Source organism: Anopheles aquasalis, chromosome 2 (genome assembly GCF_943734665.1).
Source record: "Anopheles aquasalis chromosome 2, idAnoAquaMG_Q_19, whole genome shotgun sequence".
NCBI classification, from domain to species: domain Eukaryota; kingdom Metazoa; phylum Arthropoda; class Insecta; order Diptera; family Culicidae; genus Anopheles; species Anopheles aquasalis.
The window spans coordinates 38,780,633-38,795,000 of NC_064877.1; the positions used below are offsets into that span (position 1 = coordinate 38,780,633).

The 14,368-nt window shown below is 47.3% G+C and overlaps 1 protein-coding gene across 1 annotated transcript in view; it reads left to right on the forward strand.

Annotated features, from left to right (window-relative positions):
* Positions 1-502: 502 nt before the first annotated feature.
* Positions 503-14,368, forward strand: part of LOC126569793 (centrosomal and chromosomal factor-like) — a 21,680-nt gene continuing 7,814 nt past the window's right edge. Inside the window, exons 1-3 of the mRNA XM_050227136.1 lie at positions 503-540; positions 3,517-3,712; positions 5,149-5,357. Of these exons, the coding sequence (XP_050083093.1) occupies positions 529-540; positions 3,517-3,712; positions 5,149-5,357 (417 nt within the window). The 5' untranslated portion in view covers positions 503-528. The remainder of the gene's footprint in view (positions 541-3,516; positions 3,713-5,148; positions 5,358-14,368) is intronic.

Below are 14,368 nucleotides of genomic sequence, written 5' to 3' on the forward strand. Positions count from 1 at the left end.
GGTGCATCCGGTGCAACAGGTTGGCGAGCGGGGTGGGCACGCGGTTCGTTGGCAGCCGCCGATCACCACGATGCTTTGCTCCCCCACCCTCCGATCACTGAGCAACACTTTTGCTCTCGGGCGCTCGGGAGTGTTGCCGGTCGGCGCTTCCACTAATTAAAATTATTACATCCATATAAAAAAGGCCAGTGTTTGCTAGATTCACTTTCAGTTGCCTGTTTGCTTTGGCGCGGTTTGCATCAGTCTGGAGCCACGTGTTTCGATTCGCGGTTTTTTATTTTGTTGTTGCGCGAAATTGTGTAACGAGCGTCAAGGGAAAGGTTCGATGTTTTTTGTGCTCGTGTGAATGTTTATATTTTTAATCGAATCCGTGTATCCATCTCATCGCTGTCCGTGTCCGTGTTGATCGATGCTGATCGAGCGATCCAGAGTGATCCAGTGATTGAGTAGTCGGAGGTTTCCCTGGCATTCCACCCATTAGTTCCAGCACCACCCCTCCCGATACACGCGAGCGTGTCGCATTCCACGATGAAAGTTATGGTACGTTGTGGCGAGTGGAGTGCGTTGGTTGGAGTTTCCGAAGTGACTGGGAGGAGGGAACTTAATTTACTTTCGCGCCAACATGGAACGTGCGGCGTGTTACACGTGTTCGATTTGGTCGAAAGAATGCTGCCAGTGTGTTTGTTTGGGGCGGTGCATTGTTGTGTGTTTCAATTAAGTGAAACTATGCGCAGCAACGAAACAAATGCAGGACTATTGCATATGTGTAGCATGGCCAGATCGGCCGACGAGCCGGGAGAATTGTTAAGCGTCGAAAACCGCGAAGCTCGACAACGAAAAATAAGATTAAAATGGTCAGGATAACAAACGACAAAACCGGAAACACACGGGCTAATGCGTGATGCGTCTCCCATAACAACGCCTGCTGTGGATGCCAACTAGATTTTTGTTTTATTCCCACAATGTGGAGCAGCAGCTTAAACAACAACCGGCGGTTGTCATTACTGCGTCGGAAAGCGGAATCATTAGCCGGAAGCGTTTTTCTCTCGAGGGCAAACACTTGTTGGCGATTTATGCTAAGTCCATCATACATTCAAAAGGCTTACGGAGTTCGGTGGTGCATTGACAGCGACAACGACAGAGCGATTGTCGTCAGTTGCCACGGACACGGGCTTTACACGGGCGCGTGCGGTCCTCTGATTCTGACTTTCTCGCCCGCGGTTCCGGACACACGTTCTGCGCTTGGTCAAAGCTCCCCGGCATCGCTTCCCCACGAAAGATCCAAAAGGATTAGCCGTGGGATATGTTCTGTGCTTAACCGTTTCAACCCGGACAGAGGGCTGGAGCGTACACGTCTGCTCTCGGAATCCATTTGCTTTGCTTCCGTGTTCCGCGTGGTGAACGGGAAGCTTTCGGTTTTTTTCTTTCTCCACGATAAACTTTCACTCCCTCTGTCCTCTGCAACAACCACTTCCTTTAGAACGGATGCTGGATTTATGCCAGAGCGCACCGGGAGTATGCACTTCTGCCGGGAGCTTCGGACGGAACGAGCGAAGGATCGTGCGTTCTTGGTTTGCTTGGTGTTTGCGTTTGGATGTGTGCATGTGTTTCCGCTCTTCGGACTGTATCTGCGGTCTTCGAAGAGTGTAGAAAGGATTAGGATTTATCAAGCGAAGGAATCATGCTGCTAACAATAAAATATGGGCGGCCGGCGATGGACCGATTGCACGAGACCAGGACGAACGACCGAGCGAGTGCACTAAATAGGATTAAATAGTGATTCCGGATTGTTTGAAAGTTCTCGTCTCAACGGCTGCCAGATGGAGGCGGCGGATAGTGGAGCGAGCGAGGTAGCGAGGAAAATCAAATCGTGATTGGAATTGATTATCCAATCCGGACGGTGGTCAGGACGGTGCTTTGCAGCTAAAACCGTAAAGTGAGCGGGATTATGGTGGAGCATTCTATTGAGTCTACCGTCGGATTGGTTTAAGTAATAATTACAATTCCACAAAGTGTCAACTTAGCGCTCTTGATTAACACGCGCTAAGAGTTGATCTTGGGTGAAAGGGGAGGTGCAGTTTCCCTCCTTTTTGTTTTTAAATCCAATTCCAATTGACGAATCAAGAGAGGCTATGAAGACGCCATCTGAAGCGCAATGGACAATAAGCTCGTTTCTTCGCTCAGAAAGGATAGACCAAAAAGCGCAAAAGATGAATAATGATCATTAATTAAATAGTAACCGATAAACCTTTCACGAATGCAGTCAAATCCGCAGCCAGAGAATGAATATCAATTGGATTCCTTTTCGAAACCACCAAAAACTACAATTAGAAGCAACCGAATCGAAACTTGATCCCCTTGATGGCACCACCCCAGTGTCACTCGAATCGATTGGCACCGATCCGATTTATGGTAATCCTTTAATGCGTCTCAATCACATCCAGCACCCGGCTGTTTCCATTAATTAAAGGCTTCGGCAGAAGCCACGGGCATTCAGCTATACGTGGCCTTGACGCGACATCACGAAATGTGTGGCCTCGTAGAAGACATGGAACACATGGAAAAAAAATTGGAGAATCCCCGGTTTAAACGATTCTTCAGAACCGTGCACCGGATCCGCGAGTATCCATCTTCCGACCGGTGCCCAGAGATGGCACTCGATGGCGATGGCACAGAAGTGTAGAACCTTTGGTGCTAGAGAGACGCAAGCGCCGCAAACGACGGATGGATGAGCCAAAATTTCACAAATTGTTCCATCCTGTTGATAATCCCATCCATTTCTTGGCTGCTCCACTGACGCTCTGACATCTACATGCCATTGAGGGCACCAGGACAAGCCATTCTCCTCGGCGCAAAGGAGAAGCTGAGCTTTCCTTTCTTTTTATTCTTGAGCAGCACCACCAAAGCGTAGCTTCTCGCAAGCGCGCTGCTGCCACATCGGTGCACATATGTGGCCCATATATTGTTAGCTCCACGGTGCTACGGTTCAGTTCCCGCGCGAGGAAGTGCACCACGGTAGTCGCGGTGCGGTGGAAAATTCGATTTGTTTCCAACCCGACCCGGGTACGGGTGCTAACGGTTGAGGCCCGTTCCAAGAAAGCGCTTTGGATGGGCGAACCGAATCGGGATGTTGGAAGGAAAACTGCATGTCATTTTCATCCTGGCATCCTGGCATAAGAATGATTGTTACAAAAAGGCTGGGCGCTTGTTCGGTTGCGACGACGATCTGGAGGAAATCATTATTCTGCAAACGGCTGGTGGATCATTTATGATTTCGGGGTTCCAATCCGCCCCAAATCCTTGAAGCTTGTCGCTACATCGATAGAAGGATCAGGTGGACTCAAGGGGGTACCGGAAATCGAACATTAAAATCATGTCACTCCGAAGCGTCCGTGCGCTTCAGGTGGAAAAGGTGCTCATTCACGGTCTGCTCCTAGTGCTACTCCTCGCAAATTCCGAAAAAGTGTTAGCATTGCATTGAAAACAGTAACAATATCCCGTCATTTCTCATTCCAGCAACACTTCAGTCTGGTGGCGCTGCTGCTGCTGCTCCTGGGTAGTGGGAGCTGCCTGGCAGACAGTAGTCACAGTGAGGCCCTGCAAACGGATCCACAACCCGAGGTGGCCAGCGAAAATGGTGCGAAAAATGGTGCCAATGTTGTCGACAAATCGCAGAACAAACGCGGCGCACCAGCCATTCCGGTCATCATAGGTACGTAGCACGTAGTTGATGTTGTGGAAGGACGAAGCTGATGATGGTGATGATGGTGACGATGATGAGAACCATCAGGTGCACCAGGGTCCGTGATGCATGTGACAGTAAGGTCGCATCCCTTCGTTTGAGGTCAACCTGGGAGACCTTCTCGTTGTGTCGCGTTGTTGCATCCGATTTTCCGCGACCTTTTTCCCTCCACGTTGGGAGTTAAACAAATGGAGTGGCTGTTCTGCAAGGATTTAAATGTTTCAACGGATTGGGATGCAGAAACGTTGCAGAGGCAAGGTGCGCTTGTAATGGTATTTCGTGTTGGGCGCATGAGGTCTAGACAGAGAGAGACAGAGAGGCAAAGGGGGGCTGCCAGGGGGGGTTACTTCCCTCGAGGCGGACCTGAATAGCAGTGTCAGGTTCTGACCTGGCCACTCGGTCCTGATTGGATATGGAAACGATATGCATTTTTCATGCTAACCCCGCTGTTTGGTCATGAAAAATTGTTTGCGATACGGAGCGGAGCATCACGACCTAGCTAGACGTGCACGTGCAGTTGTAGTCCATGGTGCAATCATAGTACACCATGCTTGGCCATGCGAAAGCTACATTTATTTCGGCGAGTGTGATAGTGCGCGTCCTCTGCTTCGCTCGTCCGTTAGCGTCTGCTGCTGCTGGTTGGCCTTGGAGCCCTGGACAAATGATGCGATTTCCTCAATGCTCGAAGCAACTGCGACTCGCAGTGAGGCACACTGTAACTGGTTTTTCTGGTAACGCTACAATCCCTTTTACATATTGTAGCATTGCACAGCAAATGGTGCGTTGTTTGTAGAAGAAGAATTTTTTGAATGGTGAAGCTGTTGCTTACAAACAAAAAAACCGCAGAAACATGCTGATTAATAAGGTAACTACACCGTTGTTGTCCTTCGCTTCCCATTACCATTATCACAACACACCTCCTCTTGAGACTTGAGAGAGAGCCTTCGAATTGAGCGTAACTGACGATGATTCAATTACAACAATTACGATGCTAGTGGTGCTCCGGTAGATTGCCTAGAGCACCGATTTGACCAACAAGCGTCAACGTATTCAATTGCCACCGTTCCGACAAGAGCACCGAAGATGTGTTGATCCGCGTGATAATCCGATTAATTTAGATTCATTGGCCAACGGCGACGAGGACAACGATGGCGCACTTGATTGCCAACATCGCCTTCGTTGTCATCGTTGCCAGTGCCAGTGTCCGGACGATGCGTCTAATTAATTGTGGTTCCAATCAAAATCCCATTCGTCTCCTAATGATTTCGCCACACTCACCTCGGATGTACTCACCTCACGGATCTCGGACACTTGGCTTGGCAATGAGCGCACGGCCCTAGACACAAAAGGGACGGATGCTACTCGTCAGATGTTAACGCAGAGCTTCTTCGGCTTCTCCTTCGCAGGTACACCAGCACAGCATCAGCAGCAGCATCAGCATACCGCTTACATAAATCAACATGTCGCCGGAGCGACAGTTGTGGCTGCCCCCATTTCCGGCCACGCCACACATGCCACCGCCCTCAGCGCGGTTCCGTTCGGTGCCTACGGACATCACACGGTTGCCGGTGCCGGCCACATTCTACAGGCGGCATCGGTTGCAGCAACGCCTCAGGTAAGCCAGGGGAAGAATGAAGTAAAATGGGATGCCGCAGCCTCACCTCCGGAGGTGAATGTGTAAAAATGGACTCCATGGTCCCCCCCCGGGGGGTCTAATATGAAGCAACGGAGCAGAGCAGAGAGTAGAAAATTATGCCCGGCGCCATACACCGAGCCTGACGACAGTTTACTCGTCTGTTTGCATAATTGTTCCTGGAACAGCGCCTGAGTTATGGAATTAGCGGGGCGCAACACAAACAAAGGATGTCGCTAATGGCTGTATGTATGGAAGGGTTGGCCAGTTTAAGGCACCCTGCGGTGTTGCGGCAATTACGGGCGACGAACTGCCTCTTAAACCTCTTGCCCACAAATCGGGAATCAGCTTTCAATCTGGTAGCAGTTGTGCGCCAGTGTCGCTTGTTGTCTCACGATAACCGACAGACAGACAGCAACAGTTTATGCAAACAATACGTTATTGTCACCACGGCGCCGTCTTCACTGCTGCGCGATAAATGCCTTTGCGATGTTATTGACGAAGGTACTGCAGGTTGAACGACACCGATTGATATAAATTCTCGTATCGTAACTGCTCACCGCACCGAACCGCATAATGGTTGTTCGTTTAGCAACAACACTTTCCGCTCGTTAAAAGCGTCCAGCATGCGTTGACCACCACGTGCCTTGTACGAGGACGAAGGGCGTCTAGTGGGCAACATAAAAGCTAACATAATGGTTTGGATAAAAAAAAAGAATGTCACAATGCTGCTGATAGGTAGTCCTGCAATGTACCGGTCAATTGGAAAATAAAACAAATTTCGTCAGTATTCCGACCACGCCGGTAGCTTCATCTGCATTGCGGTGTTAGAGCTTGGGTGAGTTTTGCATAACAGAACCATCATCGTCATCATCATCATCATCATTGAGTCCGTGTGATAGCAACGGTGCTTGGAGTACCAGCTTACGATAATTCATTGGGCACACCTTACTCACTGGCCGCTTTGATGCTTGTTGCTTGTTGTCGCCATGTCTGTACACACAGCTTTTTTTGTTTTTTGGCAGCGAAATTCTACCAACGAAAGTAATCGTTGATACATAAAAAAGTATTAGAGTGTGTTGAAACATTTGCCGAACAAAATGAACATAGTTCTGTTTACCTCAATTTCCTACAGATGATGAAACCGCTCACACCAAGTTCGAGTACAGCTTTCAAATAAAATACATGTTTCCGATAATGTAATTAGCGAATCTGTGAAACTGCATCATGCTTTACCTAAAAATGATATTCATAGTAAATTCAGATATTTGCTTAGCTTTCAAAAGTTAAAAAATATATAAAAATAAATTTACGAAAAAGCGACTCGAAGGATCAAGGAGTCCACGCTCGGCCTAACTTCTTTGCATAGACACTCAACACTACCTGTTTTTCTTCGTTGGCAAAACAAACGAACAAGGTTTGTGTAGAACCGGTTTAACGTAGGACCTTCACTGTGTGCTAATCTGTACAGGTGGTGAAGCAGAAGTGAACCGAAAACAATGTACGAACACCCTGCGCTCCCCTTATCGAGTGGTGTTTGGTGAATTTATGAAGTTATTACTATTCATACTAAGCTAAACCGGAGATGGCGTGGATGGATGGGTGTGAAACAACAATGTCGTACCGGCATGTTCGACATGTTACCGTTCGAGTTTGATAAATCGTCAAAGAAACTTTTGGGGGAAAAACCGGACAAGCAAAAGAACAAGCAAGCCGAAAGACGACCGTTCAAAGAAAGAGTTTCCCACCAAAAATATTGTCTGAAAGCAGCACCTTCGACATCAAAATTTCGGGACCGGCCTTCGGTTCCTCCGAGCCCCCGGGAAACCAAGGCAACCGAAACCAAGGCCTCAAGCAACACGGCACACGCGACCCATACACCTGGTTGGCATCGTGTGTAGATGGCATAAATATTTACAAGCAATCAGTGTGCGTCGAGCGGCGCACATGCTAATGGAGAAATAAAGAAGCAAGCAAAAGGGATCCGATGAACGATGCGAGGCCGCCGGCTGGTAGGGAACGACCTCCGCAGATATGCATGCATTCTTCCTGAAACCTTCTCCTGAAAATCACATGAACCATGCCGGTGGCTGCGATGGAATCAAACTTACACCTGCGGCCCCGCCTCGCATGTCTCCTTTCATCTCCCGCTCGTTTGTAGAGGGTTGGCAATGAATAATGATGCCAGGCGAACGAGGCTCAGGCGCTGACTCCTGAAATCTGACTTCCAATCAAAGGAAATGGCGAGCGAAGCGAAAGCGAATAGCTGAGCATCACACATTTCGTTACTTTAAACGTGGCCCACACGTCTCGCAGCACACGTGCCATCCAGGTAGGCGGTAGGGAGCTGGGCGGTGTTCGTTTGGCTTAAGAGTTCATTTGAAGTAAGGGCTGCTCCACTCCACGGTTCAGGAACTGCTTCCCTTGACAATTGCTTAACCATCTCCAAGGGAACTGGAACCGAAAGGAAGATGGTACCATGCCAAGACATCCAGCCAAGTAAGGCGATGGATTTCCGGGACGTGTCGCTCATGGTTTATGCACTGGCTTTCTTTCTTACCATCAATTCTTTCTATTCCTTTTCCCAAAACCTCTGTCATTCTTGAGGATCTCCTCGACGTGGTAGTAATCGTTTCCAATGATCGATTCCCTCCAATAAGCAGCATTCCTTCACTGCGTGCATTGCAGTTTGGTGCTCGATTAATGTGCCCCAAATGTGCCAAGACGCAAATTGGAACACATCTCCCCGGCAAACACGTGATGTGCAGGCTAGCAAGCAAGCAAGCAAGCTAGCAAGCATTTCTCCGAATTGTCACCTCGTTCACGCTTCAGGCTCGCTGCTGCTGCTGCTGCTTGTAGAACTTGGTCCATCAATCGCAAGCCATCCATCTCACACGGGGCCACACCACCAACACCACGTTCATTAATGTTGTCGCTGTCGTCACCGTTAGTCGGGCGCTCGGGACTTACCCTCTCCCCCCGTAAAAGAAGAAGAAATCAATTTAAATGTCATCAATTATTACGCAACAGTGCTGTCAACTTTCCAGTGGTGCTGGCACAAACAACTCCATCGGGACTCCCAGTACGCCTGTACGCCTCTTGCGTACACAACCCAACCCCACCCAGTGTGCCCACCAGGGTTGTGGCCAGAGGATTTGTAGCTCACGGAATGGGGTGAGGAAAGTGAGGGAAGGGCTTTTGAGTATTTTCCATGTTAGACGCACTCTCCGCAGAGAACACATCCTCGGGGGAAATTGTCTCCTTGCCATCATCATCACCGTGCGTCGTCGTCGTCGTTGTCAACGTTGGTCGGTGCTTACTCCACGCAGAAACCACGAAACCACGGACGCCCCGGAAGAAACAAAGACAAGCTGGTACGTGATTCACGTGCCTCGTGCGGTTTGGCCACACACTCTTCACAGGGTTCATCGTTCACCTAGCGCAGAAAGGAATATGGAGGAGTAATTAACGCGGATGCGTTACTGGTGAGGGCGCAGCATCTAGAAGCCACAGTTCTAGAGGCAGAAGGTAGGCTTGCTGCTAGCGTTTCTCCGTATCTCAGAAAACACTTGCTGCAGCACCAGCACTGGCTGCCACAGCTGCGTTAGCCCCGGTTCCCATTTGACTTTGCGCGGGACGGTTTTGTTACGGTTTTGTGCTGTAATGAGATCGTCGTCATGAGATTGAAGCAAAAAAGGTCAACTTCGAGCCCAATGTCAACCGCACCGCACCTCCGGTTGGTGTGGCAGCGAGCGAGGTGATAACTTTGTCAGTAATCGTTGATGGATGATCGCCGGAGCGGAACCAGGGTACCGCGTACCGGTGTACGGTGCCTCCGGCGGTGTGTTTTCGGAGAGTGTTCGGCAAATGTAATCAAACAAGCGCGGGGAGACGAAAAAAGTTTTTCGAAACTTTTTAACGAGATTTTCCACACGAGAAACGTTTTATTAGGTTTACGCGGTTTCTGTCGCGTGGGCCGTGGCGTTGACTACCCATTATTCATGGTAGCCGCACATGCGAATATGGGCCCCATATGGGGCCCCACACGACGCCGCGGTCCCTCGCGACTTAATGCTCATTTATGTTACTAATTAGGCGAATGGTGCTTAGCTCCACATTCCACAATGTGCCGCGTATCTATCGCCCACTGCACTGCCCTGCACACTCCACACACGCTGACGGGTGATTGCCATTTGATTCAATAAGTTTATGCTCATTAGGCAGTAAATGATGTTTGCATTATGGGATGTAGACATGTAGAGCTCCAGCGACTCGGGCAATCCTTCTTCATTATACATCCCGTCGGTGGTGGTCTGCAGCTGGTGCAGACTTTTCGTTTTTATTTCTCGGGCGGTTTTTTGAAGCCAACAAGACATTGAAAAGTTTTCCCAGTTCTACTTTATTTGAGCAAAACATTTGGAAAATAAAAATGATATCAACATCAGCGCGCTCGGTACAATCTGACCTTTAAATCGCTTTCGCTTATCGTACTGCAGTAGAAACCGCTGGCTCAGTCTAACATCTTGATGAGCCTCCTTCATCGATGCGATTCCCAGAGCACGGAAGCACGGAAATGCACCAACAACCACCAACAGCCCGGTAGTTCCGGTTCGCTCTCGACGTGGAAACTGAAGGGCAAAGATGCTGAACGGTGGCGATCATATTCATTGCCTTTCCTCACCTTCTTCGTGCCGAGAAGATCGCAAGGTGCGAAGATGAAGGGAAGCATCGTTTAAAAAGCGCAACGCAACCCGGCACCGCGGCATCGGCACTGCCGTGCCGTAGCTTCCGGCGTCATTATCAGCATAATTGCGCTCAAGGCAACGTGCAGCAGGCGGTGGAGTGGAAGGCGCGCGCCTGTCGCTGGGCGTTGAGCGCACGCCAGCGCGTGTATCTAATTTCGCATGCATCGAGCATCATTATCTAGCGCACCAAGGCATCTTCCCGGGTCGGCCTCCCAAGATACCAAGGGTGCGTGTCTCCAAGTGTGTACCAAGATCGCGTGGCGGATACGGTTACGGTGGACCCTCCCCACCCCCCTCCCTCGTTCAGGGACGGTAAAACCAGCCAGTTGTTAATCAAATTATGGTATGCAAAGTGTTTGTACTGCCTGCCTGCATTATTAACCGGCAATTGCGCTAAACGCCACCGATGCTACCGATGCCGTCGGCCCGACCGAAGCGATCATGATAGCTGCAGGGACGGCAGGGATGGGAATGGGTGCTGTGGATGGTGCCAGCGTCGGTATTGAATGGTGCTTCTCTCCACGGGGCCGCTCTGCGGTCGATGCGTTGTCAAGGTTTTTGATTGGCAAATTATGTGGCTTCACACCTGGCAGGGTGTTAAGACGGTGCTGGTTATTGTTGAAGAAAGGGCGCTTCGCTTATCGCTTTGAAGTTTTCACACACCGTGATTGTGCGATGGTGCGATGGTGAATTGATTGCACAAAACAATAAAAAAACGGGGCGTCCCGTGTTGTTTGGCATTGTTTGCTCATGTAAAGATGCATTGTGTGCATAGTTGTGGAAAGCTTCATTCATTTGGGATCTTTAGCCATTTAAAGTGTTGATTAATTTGAAATGCGCACACTTTAATCTGTCGTTTGTGGCACTCCTGTTTCTTCCCCATTTTCATTGTTTTATTATAACATATCTTTCATATGTTCACGATGTTCATGATGTGGGACTTTTAGGTGATGGAAAAAGGTTAATCAAGGTCTGCTGCAGCTTTTGATCGTAACATTTTTGAATATGATTAGTAGAAACACTGGAATGCTTACAGTTGTACGGTACTGAAAATCCATCTTTGGTAAAGCTAAAGTGTTAGCAAAAGCTCAGTCCCCGCTGCTGCTGCAAGAAAACGAGAGTGATAACACCATGAATTCGGACCACTATTAAATAAGATAGCGTCCATTAGACGAATCTTAGCTACCATTTAGCCCTATATGTGATCTGGTAATGATTCTTCCAGATCTAACTAGCTGCTGTTAGAAGACAGTCGTGAACGAAAGTGGGATATACACTCAGCGAAATTAAAATAGCACCACCCAGTTTTTTTTCTTATAAAAAGACGAATAATTAAATTTCAATCAAATGCTTTCTGCTATATGTGCTAAAAACTGTTACGGATTAAACTAGCATGAGTTTGTTTATGAGCACCACTTATGATTTTCAACAAAATCCATTTGTATTTCTCAAAATTCATCATGGATTTGGCATTTGTTCATGAACTAACTGATTTCAATTAAACAGCTGATTGCAATTAAATGCGATTTCAGCAATTAAACCAATGTTTCGAGACAAAAAACATCAGAGTTTCAAGCATTAGATGATTGATTTGCTCTTAGCGCTCCAGAACTCGACATTTCAGCCTGTTTACACATTCAAATTGCTTTCTGTTTTCATAAACACGACGTGTAAGCATATACCAAAGGTTTTCTATGTGATTCAGATCCGGAAAACGGGTTGACCATTCGATAGCTTCTGTATTTTTATCAGAAAACCACGTTTTGTGCGTTGTGAGTGAAGAGTTGCAGCATTATCTTGTTGAAAAAAAAAGTCTTGACCCATCAATGATGATTCAAAAGTATCTCTAACATGTGTGCATAATCCTCAAACTGTATTTTTATTGTTCTTTAAGCCAACGTATGCCTACTTGAGGAGGAAAAAGGTTTCCTATATTTTCAATGTGTGAGCGCCCAAGTTCCTGCCGATCTCTAAATCTAGTCATTGCGCAAATCGAGCTAGTAGTATTGTAAGTCATCTAAACCATCAAGGTTGACCTTTTTTAATCTAAAATGATCGAGTTATTCCATTCTTCGGACAGGAAATGTGATTTTCCGCGAAGCTCAGATAATACACTTTATGTAGCTTAGTTAGTTTGTGTCCTCCTAGTCTTTTGAGTAACTCCAAGTGCTCACTACCTGCCAGCATTTGTTGTACGTGACGTGTAGTCACTGTCAGATCTAATTTTGCGCGGATTTATGATGTTGATCTTTTCTCATTCACTAAAATCTGTAGCATTGTCCTGTTATGCTTTGCGGAAACCCCACTTTCTCCTCACAATTCTCGATAGGATCAAGTTTATCGCTATTTTTCAACATTTTTCCATCAGCTGTGTGTGCTTGATGAAGTATTTGAACTATTTTTCTGTTAGATAAGCTCGCTGATTGTAATAGGTTATAATTTTTACCTTTTCCCTTTTACCCTTTAAAATTAGGTGGTCTGATGGAATCATAGGAACTAAATCAAAAGGAAAAAAATGATTTCACTGCTAATTGCACGTACTTAGAATCCACTTTCATAGTCCTGAAAACCAAAACATAGTTCTTTAAAATGAGTGAAAAAAGTAAAATTAACCTGAGGTGGTGCTATCTTTATTTCGCACTTTTTTTTATTAAAAATTGAGTTTTAATGTTCATACTACAAAAAAATATCCCATATAGCAGTTAAAAACATCGATAGTGAGCTAACGGATACAAATTAACATAGAGACTGGCATTGTTTCTAAGATTTTTGGAAAAATAATGCCGAAAAACATGGTGGTGCTATTTTAATTTTGCGCAGTGTAGTCGTGAACGACAAAAGGATCTCTTTTACGAAAATGTTCTTAGCCAGTTCCAATAGAGCAAGATTAGGTAACAGAAGATGGGAAAGTAAAGATGTTGTCCAGTTGTTGACCAGTAACATCATTTTGAAAAAGAAATTATGGAAATAATTAAACTTGCCTGTGAACAGCGTCAGCAGAAGAGAGGTGTCAATAAAATAGTAAAATCATTTATTTCCCACTCCCCGAAATAAAATAAAATCCCCTTTGGTTTTACGGAAGAAAGTATTTCGATTGAATGATTTTTTACAAAGATAGACACATTCAATTCAAAAGAATCCCTTTTTGTACACTTTACGTTCCTTTTTTTCCACCGACCTCATCATGAATAAACCTCTCGCATCGCTGGAGCGACAAGAAACCATTCCCGGACCGGTGCCTCTATGTACTGGTGACCCTTTTCATAATTCGAAGCGGCCTCATTAACCTTGGTTTACAGCGCACAGCGGCAGGTTCTGAAATGGTCACCGATAAGGCGTGTGGTGTTCACAACGATTCGTTCGTCCGCTCCTTTCACATCTTCACCGTCTCCCCGGCCGAATGAGGCGCCAATGTGTGAATGAAAGCAAACCACCACCGAAAGCCAGCCAGCCAGCCAGCCAGCCAGCTCGCGAGATGGTGGTCAAGCATCGGTGCAGAGCATTCCGAGCATTTTTACATCTCATTTACCATCGGTTACAACGACAGTCGACGATAGCGGCTAATGTACGACCGCCCGTAGCCCAGATTCCCTCGTTTTTCTCGTTTTCGTTTATACTATTGCCCATTTTGGCTTCTGTGTGTGAGCGAGGCACCCACGGAATTGGTTTCGGTAATCAAATTACATCTCGCATGAAGAGACAAATTAAAACTTTCGCAACCGTAACCGTACCTCTTGTTGGTGACCTTTCAAACTGGGCCCAACCAACCCGTGAGTTGACGGTATTCCGTTTCCGAGCCGAAAGGGGAAATCGCTGAAAAGCTGGTATGGTTTTCCAGGCCCCGCACCTTCTGGAAGCAAATGAGCGAGAAAGTCAAACTGCGTGTACGGTCGTGGCTGTGACATAATGCGAGGGGGAAATCAAAATTTCGATTTCGAAACAGTTCAGCCGAAGCGTTTAATTAAGCTCGATCTGTGGACCCATATTGCCTACCAATGCTCCAGTGGTCCTTCGTCTGGCAACGGAAAGGCAGACAGAGCTTTTCCACCACCGGGACACCAGCATAACATATTGGATGTTATGGGATAAAATTTTACATTTCATAGCCTGACAGCTCCGATGGTGTCAGCTGCCACGTCTGGGCTTCGCTTGATCCAGGGCTGCCCGGCCCTGGAATGGAAATCGAATCGCAGCTTACCTTAACTGGTTCGCTGCCACTGCCACTCGGCGACACTCCGGTGCGGGTGG